Raw genomic sequence first — 26,041 nt, forward strand, 5'->3', positions numbered from 1 at the left:
AGACAGAGAACAAACAAAACATATTAACAAAATAAAATAAGTAGAATAAATATGTACAAGTAAAATAAATATAGTAATAAATACGTACAAACACATATACATATATACAGGTGCTGTGGGGAAGGGAAGGAGGTAAGGCGGGGGGATAGAAAAGGGCAGGAGGGGGAGAGGAAGGAGGGGGCTCAGTCTGGGAAGGCCTCCTGGAGGAGATGAGCCTTGAAGGGAGGAAGAGAGCTAGCTTGGCGGATGTGCGGAGGGAGGGCGTTCCAGGCCAGGGGGAGGACGTGGGCCGGGGGTCGATGGCGGGACAGGCGAGAACGAGGCACGGTGAGGAGATTAGCGGAAGAGGAGCGGAGGTTGCGGGCTGGGCTGGAGAAGGAGAGAAGGGAGGTGAGGTAGGAGGGGGCGAGGGGATGGAGAGCCTTGAAGCCCAGGGGGAGGAGTTTCTGCCTGATGCACAGATTGATTGGTAGCCACTGGAGATTTTTGAGGAGGGGAGTAACATGCCCAGAGCGTTTCTGCACAAAGACAATCCGGGCAGCGGTGTGAAGTCCTTCTACAGCCCAGCCCGCACCCTCCGCTCCTCTGCCGCTAATCACCTCACGGTGCCTCATTCTCTCCTGTCCCGCCGTCGACCCCCGGCCCACGTCATCCCCCTGGCCTGGAATGCCCTCCCTTTGCCCATCCGCCAAGCTAGATCTCTTCCTCCCCTCAAGGCCCTACTGAGAGCTCACCTCCTCCAGGAGGCCTTCCCAGACTGAGCCCCCTCCTTCCTCTCCCCCTCGCCCCCCTCTCCATCCCCCGTCTTACCTCCTTCCCTTCCCCACAGCACCCGTATATATGTATATATGTTTATACATATTCATTACTCTATTTATTTTACTTGTACATATCTATTCTATTTATTTTATTTTGTTAATATGTTTGGTTTTGTTCTCTGTTTCCCCCTTCTAGACTGTGAGCCCACTGTTGGGTAGGGACTGTCTCTCTATGTTGCCAACTTGTACTTCCCAAGCGCTTAGTACAGTGCTCTGCACACAGTAAGCGCTCAATAAATATGATTGATTGATTGATTGAAGTATGGATTGAAGTGGGGAGAGATAGGAGGATGGGAGATCGGGGAGGAGGCTGATACAGTAATCCAGACGGGATAGGATGAGAGCTTGAACGAGCAGAGTAGCGATTTGGATGGAGAGGAAAGAGCGGATCTTGGCAATGTTGCGGTGGTGAGACCGGCAGGTTTTGGAGACGGCTTGGATGTGAAACACATGTGAAACACATCCTGATAATCACTGGATGTGATTACCTGTCAGATATGAAGGGGGAGGGAGTCCAGTCCAGAGGATGTGGACAAGATAGATGAGACTGAGGTTGTCATTAGAGGAGCAAAGTGTGTGAGCTGAATTGTAGTAGGAAATCAATGAGGAAATTTCACAGGGGGCAAGCTGATTGAGTGCTTTGGAGCCCATGGTAAGGAGTTTCTGTTTGTGGAGGTTATGGGCAACTATTGGAGATTCTTGAGGAGTGGGAAAACATGGAGTGAACGGTTTTGGAGAAAAATGATCTGGGTAGCAGAGTGAAGTATGTACTGGACTGGGGGGAGAGGAGAGGCAGGGAGATCAGCAAGGAATCTGATGCAGTAGTTATGATGCAGTAGGATAAGTGCTTGGATCTGTGCCCGCAGAACTTCCTGCTTTGGGCTTTGCTTGAACTGGAGTTTGGTCAGGAAATTCCTTTCACACCCAGCCTCAAAAAGGAGTTTGCCAGTGCTTCCGACTGAATCATATTATTATTGTCAGTAACTGTTACTGAAAGCACTGAAAACGAGTCTCCTTCATGTTCCCCTCACATAAAAGCATGGTGGCTCAGTGGAAAGAACACAGGCTTGGGAGTTAGGGGTCGTGGGTTCTAATCCTGACTCCGCCACTTCTCTGCCGTGTAACCAGGGCATCTTCTCTGTACCTCAGTCCCCTCATCTGTAAAATGTGGATGAAGACTGTGAGCCCCATATGGGACAACCTGATTACCTTCTATCTACCCCAGCACTAAGAATAGTGCTTGGCACATAGCAAGGGCTTAACAAATACCACCATTATTATTATTATTAGTTCCTTTAAGACACACATGGATTTTGTGAAATGTTTTCAGTCTGTTAGCAGTTTTTCCCAAATAGGTACACCCACAGTCACACTCCATTTAGTCATGACCCTACTTGTTTATCTCATACGATTCCTGACACCTTGCTCAAGAAGAATTTATCAATCTGGAATTGGTTGCATTCCAAGTGTCTGTCTGCTTCTCTTTCCTACACTCCAGAGCTACACTTACTGTTTTGGAGTTCTTTAATGACAGGTCCTTCCTGACCCACTGGAAGGTTAGCCCACTTTGAGTCTCCTTGGTGCAACTCAAGTAGATTATAATTAATCCTTCTTTCTATGTTGGGTTTGGAGACATTGCACTGTAGCAAGCAGGATATGCTTCAGAATAGTTAATAATGATAACAGTATTTGTTAAGCACTTACTATTTGCCAGCCCCTGTACTAAGCACAGGGATGGATACAAGCAAATTGAGTTGGCCACAGTTCCTGTCCCTTGTGGGGCTCATAGTCTTAATCCCCATCACAGTCTTAACCCCTATTTTACAGATGAGGTCATTGAGGCACTGAGAAGCTAAGTGACTTGCCTGAGGTCACACAGCAGACAAGTGGAGGAGCTGGGATTAGAATCCATGACCTTCTGACTCCTAGGCCTGTGTTCGTTCATTCATTCATTCATTCAATCGTATTTATTGAGCGCTTACTGTGTTCAGAGTACTGTACTAAGCTCTTGGGAAGTACAAGTTGGCAACATATAGAGACGGTCCCTACCCAACAGTGGGCTCACAGTCTAGAAGGTGGGCTCACAGTCTAGTCTAACAATTATATTGTATCCCCTTGGTGAAACAGTAATTTTCTAGAAAAGGGTTGTTCTAAGTAAAGGAAATTGAGAGGCAAAATTGAAAGGCCATGTAGTTGAACAAGGAAGGATCTGGGACTCTGTATTAGAACTGAAATTGTATGCAGATCAGTTCACCTTCCTGGAGCTCTTCCCCCCACCAGAAATTATCCCCTGTCCTCTCCCCTTCCTTGGGTTTAACTGTTAAATTGTGATTTAAATGTCATTGAGTTTTAGATTTTTGTCTGAATTAGATTTGGAATGCTTAGTTTGTCTAAATGTGGTTTAAATTAGTATTGGATTATTATGGCTTCTAGATTTGATTAATGTGGATCAGTTTTGTTTGGTGCGATAGTTTATAATTTGGTTCCTTTTGAAGTGGAAAATGTTCAACATTGCATTTTGAAAAAATAAACATAAAAATTTAAAGGGAGGGCAGTAATCCAATACTTCTATAGTGTTCTGTAGTTTTTAGAAATGGTTGGATATTAACTTTTCAATCGTTTTAGAGCCAGAAAGCCAAATTCTGGCCTTTGGAAATAAGCATTTCCGTAGGAAGAAATTTTGAAAATCTCCATTTCTTTAGCACATTAAACTTTGAGTATCCATCCATTTTTGTTTGACACCTTTTTTCCCATGCAGCTTTGGCCATTTGAACCTATTTCTTTGGATCACATCTATTTTGACACTGGCAGGTACTACCCCCACCTATTTCCCATGTAGCAAACCTAGAATTGCTGTTTCATTTATCATACTTCAGCAGGTCTATATGATATTTTATGAAACACTAATATGAGGGAGAATTCAGTTTTGTCTAAACTCATTTTCGTAAATCTTAGCAGACATTAGATTTTGAAATAGTGATTAAATGTTTATAGTCCAGAAGAAACTTATATAAAAAGCAACAATCATGGTTTCCACTCAGCTTTGAGCAGTCTTGTTCTTCTGCACCTCTGCCAGTCGTATTTATTGAAAAATTATTGTGTACACAGCACTGTACTAAGCACTTGGGAGAGTATAAGGTAACAGACACATTCTCTGTGCACAATGAGTTTACAGTCTATCGGTGGAGATAGACATTAATATAAATAAATTACAGATATGTGCATAAGTGCAATAGAAATGGAGTCTAAATCAGAAGTGTACCTTACCTGAGGAAGGTGAAAATTGGACAAAACCTGTTATGTTAGGTGTGGAATAGCATTTTTTTCCCTCTTGGTGGAAGTATTGGGAAAAATTTAGATCTCACAAAAGGTTGTTTTCATAATCTCTCTTTTGCCCACTCTTTTAGTAAGATAATATTGAATTCAGAATATCCAAAATCCATTGGGAAAGAACCTAGACATGTTGGTTCCTGGTCTGAAAACAATGACCCGGAATTAATACAGGAGTTATGCTAAAAACTCACTTGATGTTGAAAGTGGGTTTTTTCTAAATTCAGGTTGCACTTTCATATTTTAACGAGTTTAAAATATCCCATTGCCTATTTGATCTTCACAAAATATCAATTCCTGCTTTCAAAAAGAAAAAGATCAATTATATTTACTTGAAATGTTCTTACGTTTCTTGAACACGTTTATGGTGCAGGGGAGTCAGAAATGGAGGATGGAATTCAGGGTGTGGGTAGTTAGGTTCAGAGAGCCGCTGATAGAGAATATTAAAGGAGGACATGGTGTGTGGGTATAGGATACTGGAAAAAGGCTGAGTAAAGGAAAAAATGATTAAAAAAGGTTAATTTTAACAAAATAAAGCTTATCTACACTATCAGTAAGAGACACCCTGCTGCCAATTTTTTGTTTGTCTGGAGATAAAAGGCCTCAAAATAGTATGATGCCCAGCACATCCTAAACCCAAAAAGTCATCTGTAAGTTTAGGACAGACCATTCTCCCTCTCCTTAGCAGAGTTAGTGGGGCTACCTGACTGTGATAGATCTTAAATGTCTGATGAACTAGTGTTTAAATCCTAGCTGTAAAATTGAATCATCAATTACTACCGAAAAGGAAATGAGGCCAACTAAATGCTGGTTGTGAGAAGTCATGATTGGAAACATTATGACCTAGTGGAAAGAGGATGTGTATGGAAGTCAGAGAACCTGGGTTCTAATCCCAGCTCTTGTCTGTCCTGTGACCTTGGGTAAATCACTAAACTTCTCTGAGCCTCAATTTTCTCAAATGTAAAAGGGTGATTCAATTCATTCTCCCTTCTACGTGGACTGTGAGCCCCATGTGGAATAGAGACCGTGTCTAACCATGACAACATTATCTATCCCAGTGCTTAAAGCAGTGCTTGACACATAGTAAGTGCTTAACAAATGCCATAAAAACCTAAATAATAGTACCAATAATTGAAATATTTAAGTGCTTAGTTTGTTGCAAACGTTGTGCAGCGGACTGAGACAGATACAACAAAAACACATAGTTCCTGTACCACAAGTTGCTCATAGTTCAGGAACAGATAGAGCAGAAATTTAATCTGCATTTTAATCTCTGAAGCACAGAGATTTAAATGACTTGCCCGTGATTGCGCAGGAGACAAGCGACATATCTAGGATTGGAAGCCCTCTCTTGGAACCCAGTCCTGTGCTCTTTACAATTATTTTTGATATTTTTATCAGTACATCAGGAATGAGTGCAAATGAAGGAAACTTCTAATATTGATAATTTCAAAATAAAATACAAATTCTTAATATAGAATAAATTTAGTAATAGTTGTGGTATTAAGAGCTTATTGTGTCAAGCACTGCTCTAAAGACTGGGATAGATTCAGTTAATCAGGTTGGACATGGACCCTGTCCCACATGGGACACATAGTGTAATCAGTCTGTTATACTGTACTCTCCCAAACACTTAGTACAGTATTTTGCACACAGTAAATGTACAATAATCTGATTGATTAATCAGGTATTAAAATCCCATTTTACATATGAGCAGACTGAGGCCCAGAGAAGTTGTGACTAACTCAGGGTCACAAAGTAGGCAAGTGGTGGAGCTATGATTAGAACCCAAGCCCTCTGATTCTGACATTTTCCCCAAGGCCACATTTGCTCCTCTCGTAACAAAAGGAACTATGGCATCTGTCCAAACTGTATGTTTGTTTATTCAAGACAGGAGTAAATTTATGAAAAAAGTATGTCCATAAATAAGTAGAAAACTAATAGTGTACATAAATCAAGATGTCCATAAAGGCTAAGGATTGCAACTACAAGCATCTCATAGAACCCAGTCAATCCACCCCCATTGAAACACTGTTTATTGAATCACATCTTAGAAGACAAAGGACAACACAGAAGACCCAAATAACTACTGCAGAGAAAACTGAAATGGGGAAACTGTAAGCAGGCTGAAAAACTCCAAATAATGAAATAAAATTTAGGCTTGTGGACAGCAGGGATCATATCTATTGGCTTGATTGTACTCTCATAAGGATTTAGTAAGTGCTTTGAACACAGTACGTGCTCAATAAATACTACTAATTGGTTGATAGAGCTGTGGAATGTTAGAAGACAGTATCCTCCCCCGAACTTTGTAGAAAGCACCACCATCCTCCCTGTCTCACAAGCCTTTATCCTTGGCATTTTTCTCAATCATGTCTCTCATTCAACACTCATATTCAATCTTTCACCAAATCCTGTCGGTTCAACCTTTATAACATCCAAAAAATTCACCCTTTCCTCTCCATCCAAACTACTCCACATTATTCCAAGCACTAATCCTATCCCACCTTGATTACTGCATCAGCCTCCTTGCTGACCTTCCTACCGCTTCTCTTTCCCCACTCCAGTCCATAGTTCACTCTGCTGTCCAGATCATTTTTCTTCAAAAGCACTCCGTCTTTGTTTCTCCATTCCTCAAGAACTTCCAATGGTTGCCCATCCACCTCTACATCAAACAGACAATAGGCTTTAAGGCACATAATCACCCTGTCCCCTCCTACGTTACCACTTGCACACTTTGCTCCTCTAATGCCGACCTACTTACTTTACGTAGATCTCATCTACCTCACCACAGATCTCTCACCCACATCCTGCCTATGCCCTAGAGTGCCATCCGTCTTCATAACCAATAGACCATCATTCTCCCTACCTTCAAAGCCTTATTAAAAGTACATCAAAAGGCCTACCCCAACTAAACCCTCATTTCCTCTTGTCCCACTTCCTCCTGCAACAGTCTTGCACTTGGATTTGTACCCTTGTTTACCCCTCCCTCAGCCCCACAGCACCTATGTACATATCCATAATTTATTTATATTAATGTCTGCATACCCCTCTAGAGTATAAGCTCTTGGTGGAAAGAGGACATGTCTACAAACTCTCCCAAGCTCTTAGTAAACTGCTCTGCACACAGTAAGTGCTCCATAAATATGATCATTGATTGATCAGAAGGCAGACTAATGTATCATACCGCAATTAGAAACTTGGGTTCTTATTTTACAATAGATGATTTTATAAAGTCAGAAAACAGGGAAGAACAAAACACCCTATGAACACTGAGTTGGCACTAGGCACAGCAATGCTTGTGTGAGCAAGCACCAATCTTTGGTTGCTTTTATCAACCCTTCGGCAACAAACAAAATGATAAATTGTCACTACATCTTTGAATCAATAGGATGAATAGAGAATCCATAACTGCTTCAGGCAATGGCAACAGGATGCTTGGAGACACAGGGTGGTAGTTTCCTTGCATGACATCCAAAATTAAGGGTATGTGTTTTATATAATGTGCTGGAATTTATTTACAGGGTGTACAAAGCACTAAAATAATGTTTTTGCTGTTTACTGCATATAAAAGACTTAAGGTGAAAATTCATTCATTCAATAATATTTATTGAGCGCTTAGTGTGCAGAGCAGTATACTAAGTGCTTGGGAAGTACAAGTCGGCAACATATAGAGATGGTCCCTACCCAACAACAGGCTCACAGTCTAGAAGGGGGAGACAGACAAGAAAACATGTAGACAGGTGTCAAAATCGTCAGAACAAATAGAATTAAATATATTTGCACATCATTAACAAAATAAATAGAATAGTAAATATGTAAAAGTAAAATAGAGTAATAAACCTGTACAAATATATACAAGTGCTGGGGGATGGGGAGGAGGAGAGGAAAAAGGAGGCTCAGTCCGGGAAGGCTTCCTGGAGGAGGTGAGCTCTCAGTAGGGCTTTGAAGGGAGGAAGAGAGTTACCTTGGCGGATGTGTGAAGGGAGGGCATTCCAGGCCAGGGGAAGGACGTGGGCCGGGGGTCGATGGCGGGACAGGTGAGAACGAGATACAGTGACGGGGTTAGCGACAGAGGAGTGGAGGGTGTGGGCTGGGCTGTAGAAGGAGAAAAGGGAGGTGAGGTAGGAGGGGGTGAGGTGATGGACAGCCTTGAAGCCGAGAGTGAGGAGTTTTTGCTTGGTTCATAGGTTGACAGGCAGCCACTGGAGATTTTTGAGGAGGGGAGTAACATGCCCAGGGCGTTTCTGCACAAAGATAATCCGGGCAGCAGAGTGAAGTATAAATTTAAGTGAGGAGAGACAGGAGGATGGGAGATCAGAGAGGAGGCTGATGCAGTAATCCATTCGGGATAGGATGAGATGGGTATATAATTTTCAGTGTAACTTCATAAATGCGAGAAACAGATGGTCAGTGAGTTTAAGCAAATGTCTTTCCCAATACAAATCCATTAGGAAAATGAAACTATTCCCCAACTCTCAGTGATTTTTCAGTTAGTTTGGTAGCAGGTTTTGTCATTTAAGTAAGGTAATTTAAATGTCTTGCATTATAAAAATAAATTTTCAGGTTAATTAAATGATTGTTTTAGCCCCTGATGCCTTTTTATTTGGGTAAATTGATTTGCCTTTCTTGGAGAATTTTCCAATACACATTTCTCAAATTGATCCATTGAGTACTTTAAGGCACTTATGGGACTCAGTACTAGTAATAATTGTGTTATTTGTTAAGCACTATACCCCAAGCATTGTGCTAACCACTGGGGTAGATTCAATATTTCAGAACAGTTTCTCTGTCCCGTATGGAACTTACAGTCTAAGCAGGAGGAAGAACAAGCATAGAATCTCCATTTTACAAGGAAACTGAGCCAGAGAGGTCAAGTCACTAGCCTAAAGTCTCAAGCAAGCAACTGGCAGATTAAAAACCCAGATTTCTGACTACCCATCCTGTGCTCTTTCCCTTAGGCAAAAGGGCATACTTCTGAGTTTTAATGAGTACAGAAATGCAGTATTTCCCAGGGTAAAAAAATGGATTTGTCCCCTTTTATACCCAATCAATTTGATAACATATGCTAGTCTGGCTGCGATAATCACTGTCTTGAATCAATCAATCGTATTTATTGAGCGCTTACTGTGTGCAGAGCACTGTACTAAGTGCTTGGGAAGTACAAGTTGGCAACATATAGAGACAGTCCCTACCCAACAGTGGGCTCAAGTGATCTCACTGTCTTTGATTAGAAGAGAAAACAAACAACAGCTAAAGCACTGTTATCCCACTCCATACTGTCCAGAAACTGACATCTCTGAGAGTTACCATAAATGTAATAGTAACAGCATTTATCAAACATCTACTGTGTAGTGCACTGTACTAGGCAGTAAGAAAGTATAAAATGCCCAAAATGAATGAGCACTTTAACAGGGGGTAGATGTAAAATATTTGTGCAGTTGATTTTGAGAATTTGCACGAGTGCAGAGGAAGGGCAAAAATAAATATAAAAGTGCTAGAAATGGACACCAGACACATAAGGAAAGATGAAACAAAGCACAAAACATCATAAAATTCAAGGCCAGTAACAAATACAAAAGAGCGATGGTGTGCTGTGAGTTGAAGAGCAGAGTTCCAGGTTCTTCCCAGGTTGCTTGTGACTGTGAATCCAACCTTGACAACAGTCACAGCTGCAAGCATAACAGCGATGGAGTGGAACAGGACTTGATGAAATCCTGGGTTCTGGAAGGAATTGCACTTTCCAGCATTCTAAATGATAGGTAACAGTGTGAGATGAGAGCGGGTCTGGTAGTTAAAGGAAGTGGGTTCTAATCCTGCTCTACCACTTGCTTGCTCTGTTACCTTGGGCAAATCACTTAACATCTCTGCATCTCAGTTTCTCTTGTTCTCCCTCTCTCTTAGAGTGGGAGTTCCATGTGAGATAGGGACTAGGGACTGATCTGATTACCATTTATCTACCCTTGTGTTTAGTATAGTGCTTGTTGTATAGTAAGCACCTAACAAATAAAAAAGTTGTCTTTATTATTAAGGCCTCATCCTGCTGCTAGTGTTTCTTCCTAGTTTCATAGGCTAATGGGAAATTTTGATGGTGAGGGAACAGGGTGGTTTCTCACCAGAGCTGCAGGCCTAGCTGGTCAAACAGTAAGGGAAATGGGCAGAAGTCCCAAACTGCTTATGTCTTTTCAGCCTTTCTGGGATGGAGCAGGGGCTATTAATAATAATAATGATAATAGTAATAACTGTGGTATTTGTTAAGTACTTACAATGTGCCCATCACTGAACTAACCTCTGGGGTAGATACAAGATAATCAGGTCCCATTCTTATGATGAGAAATCCGTGGCACAGGGAAATTAAGTGACTTGCCCAAGGTCATGCAGCAGGTATGTGGCAGAGCTAGGATTAGAACCCGGGTCCTCCAACACCCAGGCCCATGCTCTTTCCACTAGGTTATTCTGCTTCTCAGGGGCTGATGGGAATCCCTGATGGTATGGAGACAGAGCACAGTTCCTGGCCAAGGCTGTCTGGTGATAAAGGTGGCAAGGGCCTCATGGTACTGCTTCCTGGTTTTCCAGAGCCCAGCCCTAGCCTATGCCTTACTAATGTTCAAGAATTCTGGAGTTTGCTGCCGCTGCCCAATCCAACTCCAGCCCTGCTAGTGCAGGGTAAATTAGGAGCACAGGCGCAGGATAGCACTGTGGGAGACAACAGCCATTCCTTGGATGCTGTTGCACTCTGCAGGGCTCTACTCTAGTTAACAGTCCCAAAAGTAAGGCACACCCTACAAAATATCCTTTACAATACATTTTTCAGATGTGATTCCAAAGCAACAAAGTGATGGCCTCCAAAACAGCCCTAGATTTCATACTAAGCTAGAACCATTTGTTCATAGTGTATACGATTTCAATAGTGCACTGATTTATTATGTCTCTCTGTTCTGACTCTAAGGCACACTGAGTATTTGGTTAGCATTTCAAAATTGAATATATAGGTGAATGGAATATTATCACGATTCTTGAGGAAAGGGAAAGTATCTATTTTCTAAAGTTAATATGTTCTATCAGTCTCAATACCAGATTCTATCAACCTTTGATTGTCTAAGCATTAGGGTTTAGTAAAAAAAGTAAAAGATTAATTTTCTAAAACCATTCAAGGGAGGTGATTTGTTTCATTGTTTAACATGTATTAACAATCCAATTTACTAAGTAATGTAAACAATATGTCTTCAGCATATGTTTGCTGTCTAGGACAGGATCATAACATGATCTTCAAAGTCAATGGGCATTGAGAAAAGATTACCTACATGAACAATGAATCATCCTGGCCTTGAACAATGAATCATCCTGGCCTTAAACAATCAAAGATAAAGGATCTACACTTTTCTCCTGGCATTTCTGCTTTTATGGTAACCACATTTTCTATGGCAGATGGTTTAGGGTGAGGGTTATAAACTCCTTGAATTTTTTAATTTGCTTTTCAAAAAATTGGAACATTTAAAAACCCCAAAAAGGTATATGTAGGAGGGAAGTATTTAAAGCCATTTGATTTGTTGTTGATCTATTTTACAGAAAAATGTTAGATCAAAATTCATCCACTGCTTGGGAAGCAGGATGGCCTAGTGGAAAGAGCATGGGCTTTGGGAGTCAGAGGACCAGATTTCTAATCCCGGCTCTACCATTTGTTTGTTGTTTGACCTTAGGAAAGTCACTTAACTTCTCTGTGCCTCAATTTTCTTATCTGTAAAATGGAATTTCAATACTGTTGCCCCACCTACTTAAACTGTGAGCCCTATGAGGGACTGTCTGACCTAATTCTCCAATTTACCCCTGCGCTTAGTACAGTGTCAGGCACAAATATTATCATCATAATCCCAATTATAGCTTATTTTCAGATCATGTAATTCCAATAGTTTTCCCGTAACTTTGGGAGTCCTTATTAATGTAAAATACAGTTCTGCTATACTTCAGTCTTAATATTTACAACTGCAACTGAAAATTGCATCTTAAATTGAAACTCATGTTCTCCTAGGGCAATGTTAGGAAAGGGGGATTCGTCAGATATTAATTTTTTTACCAAAATTACCTAGAGTAGTGTACTTAATAAATTCTAGATGAGTAATACAGCTACAGCAATGCACTGACACTGTCAGAGTTCCATGACAGAACAGCTGACTATTATTTATTCATATTAATGTCTGTCTCCCCCTCTAAACTATAAGCTCATTATGAGCAGGGAAAGTATCAGCTAATTCTGCTGTAATGTGCTCGCCAGTGCTCTGCACATAGTAAGTGCTCAATAAATACAATTGATTGATTGGAAGAAGATGGTGACTTTTGCCTGATGACCAAGTAACCCCTTAATAAATGTTCCCTCATCTCTTTATACAGATTTTAAAATTGTTTCCTCATTTTCCTTTGGCTTCCTTGTACCCCCTGCGATGGACTGGGATCTCTTCAGCCCTTCTCCCAGCCAAAATAACCTATGGAGCCCCTTTAGAAGCGCCTGGGTACCCAATAATTGCCTCCAAGGTCCTAAACCCTCTAGTTCATCCCTTCCAGGAGCAGGTAAGATTGAGGGCGCCCACCACCATTTGGCTCTCAGAGAAGCCAACCCAGACAGTAAGGTGGTCATTTGGATTCAAGCTACTGACCCCCTCCCCCCACACCCAAAAGAATAGACTGCCTAAAGTTTAGAGGAGTCTTAGCTCCTTTCCTGTCCCTCAGCCTTCCAGGCAAACACATCCCTCTAGTCTCCAGAAGTTACCCAAGCCTCTTCCAAATGCACACATGGAAGTTAGAGTTCAACTTAGGGAAGCTGAAAGGACTGTTAATGAGTGAATTAGAAAATAAAAATACTAAAATTTCACTTTAACTTTTTCTTTTCTTCTAATATGTTCTGTTCCCCAAGAACCCCTTCTACTTTCCCACAGGTGTGCCTGGGTCTCGGGTTTTTCTGGTCCATTTACCTCAGCCTCTCTTGTAGAAACCCAAGTTTCTGATTTGCCCTGCTGGATCTTTCCCTTAGGACTCTTGTATGCCAGGTCAAAAACACTGCCCAGCCAAATGATTATTTCCCCTGCTGAGAGGTAGAAGCCTCTTATCCTTCAGAATCTCACCCACTGGACCCCATGTAGGAAGAACTTTTTTCCTGCATCCTGTCTTCCAGGATCACCCAGTCTAAACTAAACAAGGAGGTTCTTCATCCCAATAAAATTGTCCCTGCCTCTTTTCCCAATCCACTGTTATGATTGGCTGTGTCCTGATTGGAGTCACCACTAAGTCTAGTACAGAATCTAGTTATCCCTACCTCAGGAAATGATTCGTAAGGAGTGAACCTCTCCCTACTTTAACAACTTCTGAGGTCCCCTTTCCACCTAACTTTATATGTGGGATCTAACTAAAGTGACCATCACAACGCCCACCACAGCCCCTACAACCTCAGAGGTAATGCCTTAAAGTAGGTCGTTGTTGTGAAATCAAAACAAATATGTGTTATGCTGAAAGAGTCAGTACACTTAAAAAGTTTTAAATGCCATTTGCCATAATTCAAGTGATTTTAAGTGATCCTTAAGTGATCTTTGTGTATAGGAATTATTTGTACATAATTACAACTCTAATCCTGTTCTACGTTTCTCAGTTTGTTTTTCAAAGGATCTGCTGATTTGACTTGATTAGACACAGGTATTGAGTAGGAGGCCTTCCTAAACTGAGCCCCCTCCTTCCTCTCCCCCTCCTTCCCCTCCCCACAGCACCTGTATATATGTTTGTACGTATTTATTACTCTATTTATTTTATTCGTACATATTTATTCTACTTATTTTATTTTGTTAATATGTTTTGTTTTGTTGACTGTCTCCCCCTTCTAGACTGTGAGCCCGCTGTTGGGTAGGGACTGTCTCTATATGTTGCCAACTTGTACTTCCCAAGTGCTTAGTACAGTGCACTGCACACAGTAAGTGCTCAATAAATACGATTGAATGAATGAATGAGTACATTTGGTGAATTGTCTAGATTTATTTTCAATTTTTTATTGAAAATAGGATTAATCTTACTATATGCCTCTGGAAATCTTATCTTTGGAACAAACCAATTACTGAAAATCGAACAGCAATTTAATGAGGAAAAGGTATTCTAAAGAATCTATATATGTCACCCATTTTATAAAGTCCATTTTTCTCTATGGAAGAATGTTTATCAGTCATAAACAATCCTGAGATAGTGGTGCAGTAGAAGTAAAGCTGAGTAGCTATATAGATAACGTCATCTTTTCTTAAAAGCTCGAAATAGATACTGGCTGAAATGTCAGTTTCTTCCACAGTCTGCATGTATATAGGCCTCTTCTCTAGCCTTCTCTTTGGAGTAAGAAATTTATTCCCAAACAAGTCTGAGGTTTGATTATTGGCTCAGTAAAGTGCAGCATAATAAATAAAAACATATGCATATAAGTACTGAAGATGGGAATAAAGTATGTGAAGCTTAAGTTGGGTGTTGTTGGATTTGTATCCTTTATTCGTCCCACCTTCAACTCCACAGCAGTTATGTGTATCCACAATTTTTTTAATGTCTTTTTTCCACCTCTACCTGTAGTGTCCTTGTGGTCAGGAAACAGGAGCACCAACTTTGTCACATTGTCATATTGTACTCTCCCAAGTGCTTAATACACACAATAAGCACTCTATAAATATTATTGATTTGCTTGGGTCAGATACAACTGTGATTAGAGGTGGAGGGAGAGGAAGGGTATGGATCCAGGATATATTGTGCCAGAAAAAATGGCAGGTTTTGGCAGAGACCTGGATGTAAGAGTTACATGATGATGAAGAGTTGAGGATGACACCAAGTTTGTGGCTTTCTGTGGGGGATATATAGAAGTATTGCTGACTGAAATGGGAATGTCAAGGTGGGGAAAGTGGGTTTAGGGTCAATGCGAGGAGGTAATATTTTGACATGTTGCTGGTAGGACATTCAAGTGAAAATGCCCTGGTTTCCTGTACATCCAAACCGCTACCTTGCTGGTTCAGTCTCTCATCCTATCCCGACTGGATTACTGCACCAGCCTCCTCTCTGATCTCCCATCCTCCTGTCTCTCCCCACTTCAGTCTATACTTTACTCTGCTGCCCGGATTATCTTTGTACAGAAACGCTCTGGGCATGTTACTCCCCTCCTCAGAAATCTCCAGTGGCTGCCTATCAATCTATGAATCAATCAAAAACTCCTCATTCTCGGCTTCAACGCTCTGCATCATCTCGCCCCCTCCTACCTCCCCTCACTTCTCTCCTTCTAAAGCCCAGCCTGCACCCTCCGCTCCTCTGCTGCTAACCTCCTCACTGTATCTCGTTCTTGCCTGTCCCACCGTCGACCCCTGGCTCACATCCTTCCCTGGCCTGGAATGCCCTCCCCCCGCACATCCACCAAGCTAGCTCTCTTCCTCCCTTCAAAGCCCTACTTAAAGCTCACCTCCTCCAGGAGGCCTTCCCAGACTGAGCCCCCTTTTTCCTCTCCTCCTCCCCATCCCCCCTGCCCTACCTCCTTCCCCTCCCCACAGCACTTGTATATATTTATACAGTTATTACTCTATTTTACTTATACATACTTACTATTCTATTTATTTTGTTAATGATGTGCATATAGCTATAATTCTATTTGTTCTGACAATTTTGACACCTCTCTATACGCTTTATTTTGTTGTCTGTCTCCCCCTTCTAGACTGTGAGCCCGTTGTTGAGTAGGGACCGTTTCTATATGTTGCCAACTTGTACTTCCCAAGCGCTTTAGTACAGTGCTCTGCACACAGTAACGTTCAATAAATATGATTAAATGAATGAATGAGGAGATTTGAGGTTACAGGGCAAATCTAGAGAGATTGATTTGGCAGTCATCCTCATAGAGTCGGAGCTGACGCCCCATGAGCAAATGAGCTACCAGAGAGTAACACTAAAGCTAGAAGAGTAGAGGATCCAGAAGAAAGCCTTGGTGGATGTCCATGGTAAGTAGATAAGAGACAGAGGAGAGACCAGCAAATTAGAGGAGCAGTTTGAAAAGTAGGAGTAGAACCAGGATAGTAGTATTCCAGCAAAACTGATTCCTATTAGTGTTTCAAAAAGGAAGGAGTGGCCTGTGGTGTAAAAAAGCAGCAGAGAGATTGAGATGGTTGAGTAGGAAGTGTAGTCCTTTGTTCATGCCTATAAAGAGGCGGTGGGTGATCCTGGAGAAAGCAGTCTTCGAGTGGTAAACGAGTCTAGACCCAGACTGAAGAGGGCCATAAAGACTCCTGGTGGAGGGAAATTAAAGCATCAGAGGAATGAGACCCTCTCAAGATGTTTAAATATAAATGGGAAGAGGGAGATAGGGTGGTAGCTGAAGGAGACTATGAGGTTGAGAGAGGGCTTTTTAGAATGGTGAGAGTTTTGCATGCATAAAGGCAGAGGGGAAGTATCTGTTCGAGTGAGATGTTGAAGTTGACAATAAGGAAGGATCAAGTGATTTTAGGATCTGAGAGGTGGTGATTCAGCCCGTAGCTTCCCTTTGCCTGTGTAGGCAATGAATGGATTTCTAGAACAAATTATGTTAGGGCAGAGAAAGGGAGAAACTGGGCTTGGCATTGGGTGGCAGTGGCAAACCCCAGAACCTTGGTCCTCAGTGGGCTCTGAGCCATGACCTTGTGCTGAAATTAATAAATTTATTAATAAATCAAGTTAATAAATGCATGCCTTCTGGAGAAATTTTAGGAGACTTCTGGAGCTGGGGAGAACTGTTATTGAGGAAAGTTCAGAAATGATGGTTTCTTCTACCGCGGACCATATCTCTAACTGCATAGAAAGTCTAAGAGGCCATCATGAATGTTTATGCCCTGTTTATGCCCCTCCATAAACATATACTGACTCAAAGATTTGAACAGCCTATTACATTAATGCTAACACTCGACAAAACTGATTGCCATGGGAAATTTAGCAAACAGAAAACAATGAAGACATTTAAAAAACTTTTTTAGACCTTCTCAAACTACCTCCTGCTACATATCTTACAAACCACAGTCCTCCCAGCTTTAAAGCCCTAATAGTCATAACTCCTCCAGGAGACATTCCCTGAGTCATTGCTAATCCTGTCATCCTATTTTCCCTTCCTACTGTGTCCTGTGCACTAGGGTAATTCACTCCATCCCCACAGCACTTCTGCAAATATCCTTATACTTTGTTGTTTTCTTTCCTATAAGTCATTACAGTGTCTGTCTTTCCCACTAGTTAATACGTTTCTTGAGACCTGTCAACTGTATTATATTCTCCCAAGTGCTAGGTAAAATGATCTGCACAAAGTACTCAAAAAATACCATTGATTGATTGATTGATAGGTCACATAGGTGTGGAAAATACAATGGTAATTGTCTATTCCCCTCTCAGGATCACACCTGGAGAGATTCCAGTACTCCACCAGTCTTGATTATGGGAGGGAGAGTCAAGCAGAGGCATATCCATTGCACTCCTAGCTTGGGCAGTGGCTAGCAAGTGGAAGGCAATCTGCTATAAGCCAAAACTCACTTGTCCTGGGCAGCTGAGGGCAGGGAATCAGGTTTACTGCATGGAAGGAGGCATTGGTAAACCATTCTGGAGATCCACAACCACATCCACATCCTGTTAAACCACATATCACCATGGAGAAATGTGTCCATGGTGTCTATGGGTCGGTGACAACTCGACAGCGTAAGATAAGACAAACTATTTCTGCTCAAGGGGCATGCCATTCTCCCATTATCAACAGCATCTTCCATATGATGAGTAAACAAAAGACATAATGGAGTTCGCCCTAATTTTAAAAGTTGAAAACTCAAAAGGTTTTATCATTGATTAATTGGCATATACTAAAACATCTAAGTGGATGTATCTTAAATGGATCAATACCTGCACAATAATTGATGTTTATATTTGAAAACATAAATAATCTTAAAGCAAGTCTTCCAAGAACAAATATTTTAAAGTTAATTGCAATTGAAAACAAATGGATAAAAGAATACTATTTTATATAAAACATGACTCAGATGAATCAAAGGAAATGAATGCCTATAAGGTAAAATGCCAACACTGGGTATTTAAAAATTTATAAACAGTGTTGGAATACTGAGAAATAAAGCTGAGCAAGTAGAGTCATTACTAGAACTGTGGAGTTCAGAACTATTGGCTCCAGGAAATTAAATGGTGAAAGAGTAGTTTTATTTCATTATTCCTTGTTCATTAATGATGTTAAAGAATGCATCTATAGAAAACGATTTTGTAGGTACTAATAGAGATGAATAGAAGTAGATTGAAATATTTGTCATTCATTCAGTCATATTTATTGAGCACTTACTGTGTGCAGAGCACTGTACTAAGCACTTGGGAAGTACAAATTGGCAACATATAGAGATGGTCCCTACCCAACAGCAGGCTTGAGTAATAAATACAAATTCTCATTAACAACTAGATTTTTAAAAAATTGGAATTGTACAATTTGAAGATTGAAAAGATGCAAAGCCCCAAGATGCAACTTCAATTTATAAGGATGTATTTTGTAATTTAAATTGCATGCTGTTACAATGCTAAATTGCATTGCAAGTCCAAAACTGAACTCCTAATCTTTCACCCACACCTTGTCCTCCTATTGTTTCCAATCACTGTAGATAACACCACTCTCTTCCCTACCTCACAGACCTGTAACCTTGGCATTGTCCTCAACTCCTCATTCCACCCACATATTCAGTCTGTCACCAAACCCTATTGGTTCTGTTTTCCCAACTTTGCTAAAATCCATGCTTTCCTCTATCCAAACTGATACCATGCTGATCCACGCACTTACGATAATAATAATGATAATTGTGGTATTTGAATGCTTACTTTGTGCTATTCATTCATTCAGCTGTATTTATTGAGTACCTACTGTGTGCAGAGCACTGTATTAAGTGCTTGGAAAGTACAAATTGGCAACAGAGACAATCTCTACCCAACAATGGGCTCATAGTCTAGAAGGAGGGAGACAGACAACCAAACCAAACTAGTAGACAGTCATCAATCAGGCACTGTACTAAGTACTGGGGGGGGGATACAAGCAAATAGGGTTGGACGCATTCCCTATCCCATGTGGGGCTCACAGTCTTAATCCCTATTTTACAGATGAGGTAACTGAGGTCCAGAGAAGTGAAGTAACTTGTCCAAGGTTACACAGTAGACAAGTGGTAGAGCTGGGATTAGAATTTATGACCTTCCGACTTTGAAGTCTGTGCTCTGTGCCACTTATCCTATCCTGCCTTGACAATTGCATCTGCCTCCTTGCTGACCTCCCAACCTCCTGTCTCTCCCCACGCCAATCCGTATTGCACTCTGCTGCACAAATCGTTTATCAACAAAAACAATCAGTTCATGTCTCCCCACTCCTCAAGAACCTCCAGTGGCTACCCATCCTCCTCTGCATCAAACTCACCTCACTGATCTCCTACTACAGCTCAGTCTGCACACTTTGAACCTCTAGCACCAGCTTCCTTACCGTGCCCCAATCTCTATCTCGCTGCTGACCCCTTTCCCACTTCCCCTAGCCTGGAATTCCTGCGCCCTCTGTATATGTCAGACCTCCAATCTCTCCACCCACAAAGCATCTCCTCCAAGACATCTTCCCCAATTAAGCCATCTTTTCCCTGGCTGGCTATCCCTTTTGCGTCGTCTTTGCACTTCCTCAGTCTGTGACCTTTGCCCCACCCCTAACCCCGCAGCACTTATGTGCATATCTTTAAACAATGTATTATAAATTATGTATTCATATTAATGTCTGTCTCCTTCCTGGGGGCAGGGTGCGGGAGGGAGGGCATTTATATACATTCTAGTCACTTCACTTCTCTGTGCCTCAGTTACCTCATCTGTAAAATGGGGATTAAAACTGTGAGCCCCCCCGTGGGACAACCTAATCACCTGTATATATGTTTGTACGTACTTATTACTCTATTTTATTTGTACATATTTATTCTATTGATTTTATTTTGTTTTGTTTTGCCATCTACCTGTATATATGTATATATGTCCATATTTATCACTCTATTTACTTATTTGTACATATTCTATTTATTTTATTTTGTTAATATGTTTTGTCTTCTAGACTGTGAGCCCACTGTTGGGTAGGGACTGTCTCTATATGTTGCCAACTTGGACTTCCCAAGCACTTAGTACAGTGCTCTGCACACAGTAAGCGCTCAATAAATACGATTGATTGATTCTCTAGGCTGTAATGTCATTATGGGTAGGGAGTCTGCCAATTCTGTTGTATATTCTTCCAAGCACTTAGTACAGTGTTCTGCACATAGTAAGCTCTCAGTAAATAATAGTAATAAAAATAATAATAACCACATTTATTAAGCACTTACTATGTGCAAAACACTGTTCTAAGCACTGGGGAGGTTACAAGGTGATCAGGTTGTCCCATGGGGGGCTCACAATCATTCCCCATTTTACAGATGAGGTAACTGAGGCACAGAGAAGTTAAGTGACTGGCCCAAAGTCACACAGCTGACAGTGGAGCCAGGATGTGAGTGGAGCCAGGATGTGATTGATTGATTAAAAGTTTCACAAATGAAGAAAAGAAAATCCATAACATATCTTCTTCCTTCATTTCTAAACCATCTTTAGTTTTGTTTTTGCTGATTTGAAGCGGCATCAGAATGAATGAACATAAAGATTTCAGAAAAAGTTGCCAACTGGGACAGGAACTGATTCTGAATACTTTGAGGATACAGATGGAATGATAATCTTTTCAGATTTCCACTACACACACTGGAGTTTGATAGAAACCCAAGTTTTATGCTTTTGATTCATCCAGGACTTGGGTAGTGAGCTGTACACCTCATGGGCTGGGCAGCAGCTGGACTGGACACTTAATCCAGTCTCTTGCACAACTTAACTTCCCAGGAAACTCCAAATATAGAAATGCAGAGTCACCTGCAATGTCTAAATGCAATCCCTTGTGGCGAAGTATTTTTGTGGCAGCCACAAATATATAATAATAATAATAATAATAATAATAATAATGGCATATATCTCTCCCATCTTGGTTTCCTTCCTTTGCTTTCTATTCAAATTTGTATGTAATTCAAGAACTGACCAGCCTTTATGATCCCTGGATGTGATGGCCATTCTATGCATGAATTATATCAACACCAAACGTTACTTTTTTGCAAAACGTAATGCAACCAAAGTGGAAAGAGTACCAGATGGAGCTCTGATGACTCTTGAAAGTGCTGTAAGACCTATGTCAAAAAGTGGTCAACTAACCTAAGATGAACCCTCTAAGATAGGGTACCCCTTCTCACTATAGAAAGGTATGTATCCCTCAGCTTTATAGGAATAGTGGTAGATCGGAGGCCACCTCTTGGTGGCCAGAGACCGTCCTCTGGAGTGGAGTGTGCAGCTTGGGCTGGGGAAAGAAATCAGTGAAGTAAGGTTGGAGGGAGACAAATGATTGAGTTCCTTAAAGCCAATGGTAAGGACATTTTATTTGATGAGGAGATGGGGAGCTATTGGCCGAAAGGCTATTCAGAATATTGAGGATCGCAGCAGAATGAACTATGGACTGGCGAGGGGAGAGACAAAAGGTGGGGAGTTCTACAAGGTCCTCTCCTGGTTCTCCTCTTATCTCTCCGGTCGTTCTTTCTCAGTCTCTTTTGCAGGCTCCTCCTCCCCCTCCCATCCTCTTACTGTGGGAGTTCCCCAAGGTTCAGTGCTTGGTCCCCTTCTGTTCTCAATCTACACTCACTCCCTTGGTGACCTCATTCGCTCCCACGGCTTCAACTATCACCTCTACGCTGATGACACCCAGATCTACATCTCTGCCCCTGCTCTCTCCCCCCTCCCTCCAGGCTCGCATCTCCTCCTGCCTTCAGGACATCTCCATCTGGATGTCCGCCCGCCACCTAAAGCTCAACATGTCGAAGACTGAGCTCCTTGTCTTCCCTCCCAAACCTTGTCCTCTCCCTGACTTTCCCATCTCTGTTGACGGCACTACCATCCTTCCCGTCTCACAAGCCCGCAACCTTGGTGTCATCCTCGACTCCGCTCTCTCATTCACCCCTCACATCCAAGCCGTCACCAAAACCTGCAGGTCTCAGCTCCGCAACGTTGCCAAGATCCGCCCTTTCCTCTCCATCCAAACCGCTACCCTGCTAATTCAAGCTCTCATCCTATCCCGTCTGGACTACTGCACTAGCCTTCTCTCTGATCTCCCATCCTCGTGTCTCTCTCCACTTCAATCCATACTTCATGCTGCTGCCCGGATTATCTTTGTCCAGAAACGCTCTGGACATATCACTCCCCTCCTCAAAAACCTCCAATGGCTACCGATCAATCTGCGCATCAGGCAGAAACTCCTCACCCTGGGCTTCAAGGCTCTCCATCACCTCGCCCCCTCCTACCTCACCTCCCTTCTCTCCTTCTACTGCCCAGCCCGCACCCTCCGCTCCTCCACCACTAATCTCCTCACTGTACCTCGCTCTCGCCTGTCCCGCCATCGACCCCCGGCCCACGTCATCCCCCGGGCCTGGAATGCCCTCCCTCTGCCCATCCGCCAAGCTAGCTCTCTTCCTCCCTTCAAGGCCCTGCTGAGAGCTCACCTCCTCCAGGAGGCCTTCCCAGATTGAGCCCCTTCTTTCCTCTCCCCCTCGTCCCCCTCTCCATCCCCCCGCCTTACCGCCTTCCCCTCCCCACAGCACCTGTATATATGTATATATGGTTGTACATATTTATTACTCTGTTTATTTATTTATTTATTTATTTTACTTGTACATTTCTATCCTACTTATTTTATTTTGTTGGTATGTTTGGTTCTGTTCTCTGTCTCCCCCTTTTAGACTGTGAGCCCACTATCGGGTAGGGACTGTCTCTATGTGATGCCAATTTGTACTTTCCAAGCGCTTAGTACAGTGCTCTGCACATAGTAAGCGCTCAATAAATACGATTGATTGATTGATTGATTGATTAGTCATGTTGGGGGAAAAAGGGCTTGCATCAGTGTGGAAGCCGTTTGGCTAGGGAAGGGTGCATTCAAGAAATGTTATGATGTTGCAAACTTGTACTTCCCAAGCACTTAGTATAGTGTTCTGCACACAGTAAGTGCTCAATAAATACGATTGAACGAATGAATGGTAGAATGCACAGGATTTGGTGACAGATTGGATGTGTGGGACAAAAGTCAAGGATGTTGCCAAAGTTATGGGCTTGTGAGATGGGGAGGATTGTAGTGATGTCTATCGTGATGGGCGAGTCAGGGGAAGGACAGAATTGGGTGGGAAGATGAGGAATTCTGTTCTGAACATGTAAAGTGTGAGGTGTCTACTGTACAAGGAGGTAGAGATGTGCAGAAGGCAGGAGGAAATGGGAGATTGCAAAGGAGAGAGGTCAGGACTGGAGACCCTGTCTGTACTCACTCCCTTGGTGAACTCAATTGCTTCCAGAGAAGCAGCGTGGCTCAGTGGAAAGAGCACAGGCTTTGGAGTCAGAGGTCATGGGTTCAAATGCCGGCTCCGCCAATTGTCAGCTGTGTGACTTTGGGCAAGCCACTTATCTTCTCTGGGCCTCAGTTACCTCATCTGTAAAATGGGAATTAAGACTGTGAGCCCCACGTGGGACAACCTGATCACCTTGTAACCTCCCCAGTGCTTAGAACAGTGCTTTGCACATAGTAAGCACTTAATAAATGCCATCATTATTATTCCACGGCTTCAACTGTCATCTCCACGCTGATGACACCCAAATCTACATCTCCACCCCTGTTTTCTCTCCCTCCCTCCAGGCTCGTATCTCCACCTGCCTTCAGGACATCTCTGTCTGGATGTCTGCCCGCCATCTAAAACTCAACATGTTCAAGACTGAGCTCCTTATCTTCCCTCCCAAACCCTGTCCCCTCCCTGACATTCCCGTCACTGTGGATGGCACTACCATCATTCCCTGTCTCACATGCCTGTAACCTTGGTGTCATCCTTGACTCCACTCCCTCATTAATCCCACACATCCAGTCCGTCACCAAAACCTGCTGGTTTCACCTCCACAACATTGCCAAGATCCACCCTTTCCTCTCCATCCAAACCGCTACCTTGCTGGTTCAATCTCTCATCCTGTCCCGACTGGATTACTGCATCAGTCTCCTCTCTGATCTCCTATCCTCCTGTCTCTACCCGCTTCAGTCTATACTTCACTCTGCTGCCCGGATTATCTCTGTACAGAAATGCTCTGGGCCTGTTACTCCCCTCCTCAAAAATCCCCAGTGATTGCCTATCAACCTTCGAATCAAGCAAAAATTCCTCATTATTGGCTTCAAGGCTCTCCATCACCTTGCCCCCACCTACCTCACCTCCCTTCTCTCCTTCTACAGCCCCGCCCACACCCTCCACTCCTCTGCCGATAACCTCCTCACTGTGCCTTGTTCTCGCTAATCCTGCCATCGACCCCTGCCTCTGGCTTGGAATGCCCTCCTTCCACACATCCACCAAACTAGCTCTCTTCCTCCCTTCAATACCCTACTGAGAGCTCACCTCGTCCATGAGGCCTTCCCAGGCTGAGCCCCCCTTTTTCCTCTCCTCCTCCCCCCCCCCATTGCCCCCCCACCCTACCCTCTTCCCCTTCCCCCCAGCATATATATATATATATATATATATATATATAGTATATTTGTACATATTTATCACTCTAATGATGTGTATATAGCTAGAATTCTATTTATTCTGATGGTATTGACACCTGTCTACTTATTTTGTTCTGTTGTCTGTCTCCCCCCTCTAGACTGTGAGCCCATTGTTAGATAGGGACTGTCTCTATATGTTGATGATTTGTACTTCCCAAGCACTTAGTACAGTGCTCTGCACACAGGAAGCACTCAATAAATACAATTGAATGAATGAATGAATGAGATGAATGAATGAATGAATAAGAATCTTTCAAATGGAGATGGGAGTTAAAACCAAATGAGAAGCAACATGGCCTAGTGGATAGAGTATGAACCTAGGTAGTCAGAAGGACCTGGATTCTAATCCCAGGTTCACCATGTGTCTGTTATGTGACCTTGGGCAAGACATTTAATTTCTCTGTGCCTGTTACCTCATTACCACTGTAAAATAGGATTTTAAGACTGTTAGTCCCAAATGGTACAAGGACTCTGCAAACCCTGATTAGCCTATATGTATACCCCCGCAGTGTTTAGTACAATGCCTGGTACATAGTAAACACTTAAAGATCATAAAATAATAAAAAGTACTCTAATTTATTATGTTATATATTCCAAAGCACAATTATTAACAATCTGCTACCCATATTTTCTCTGTCTTGGTACTCTCCTTGATTCTCTGAAAAGTAGTTTAGAACTCCCTTAATCCAAGGTCTTTTGTGAACTTTCTGTCATCATACCTGATTATCCCTTCTTTGTTTTAATCCTTTTTGACCTTTTCTGCTGTCTTATGCCACTGAAATTTGTAGCCCCCACCTCAGCTCTGTCTAGTGCTGGTATCTGGGCCCAATATTCACTTTTCTTTTCATGTGTTTATACCTCTGACCTACTTTTCTGTCTCCTTTGCTGACTCCATTTTCTCTCTTCTCCTTTTGTCGGTGGGTATCTCTCAAGACTCAGCCCTCCTGAATAAATATACACAGCAGGCATTTAGTAAATGATATTATTAATATGAAGTCTTTCCGTAAAGGTGACCCTGACTTTACTAATCACACTAAATATTCCAGTGTTTCTGTTCACCCAAAATCTTTGACACATTTATATTGTATACATAAATTTTATGCCCTGATATTTGAGTATTTTTTTCTAAATGTATGTTCTTTTTTTGTATTTTATACTTCCCCTTATTACATTTTAAATTCTGCAGTGTCAGAAACTGTCACCATCTTCT

At 42.2% G+C, this 26,041-nt stretch overlaps 1 protein-coding gene and 1 non-coding gene across 7 annotated transcripts in view; both read left to right on the top strand.

Moving 5' to 3' along the window:
• The window catches only part of KHDRBS2 (KH RNA binding domain containing, signal transduction associated 2), a 606,540-nt gene that overhangs the window by 184,048 nt on the left and 396,451 nt on the right, over window positions 1-26,041 (top strand). The window contains exon 1 of one of the 6 annotated variants that reach the window (XM_038746739.1): window positions 11,468-11,554. The exons of the other annotated variants lie outside the window; for them this stretch is intronic. Within the exon in view, the coding sequence (XP_038602667.1) occupies window positions 11,483-11,554 (72 nt within the window). The 5' untranslated portion in view covers window positions 11,468-11,482. Of the gene's footprint in view, window positions 1-11,467; window positions 11,555-26,041 lie in introns of those variants that run through there. 6 annotated transcript variants of the gene reach the window in all.
• LOC119935217 lies at window positions 17,537-17,674 on the top strand. Its single transcript, XR_005453115.1, has one exon. It is a non-coding gene; the product is annotated as a small nucleolar RNA SNORA7 (small nucleolar RNA).

The sequence above is a fragment of the Tachyglossus aculeatus genome, chromosome 1, assembly GCF_015852505.1.
Source record: "Tachyglossus aculeatus isolate mTacAcu1 chromosome 1, mTacAcu1.pri, whole genome shotgun sequence".
Taxonomy (NCBI): Eukaryota; Metazoa; Chordata; class Mammalia; order Monotremata; family Tachyglossidae; genus Tachyglossus; species Tachyglossus aculeatus.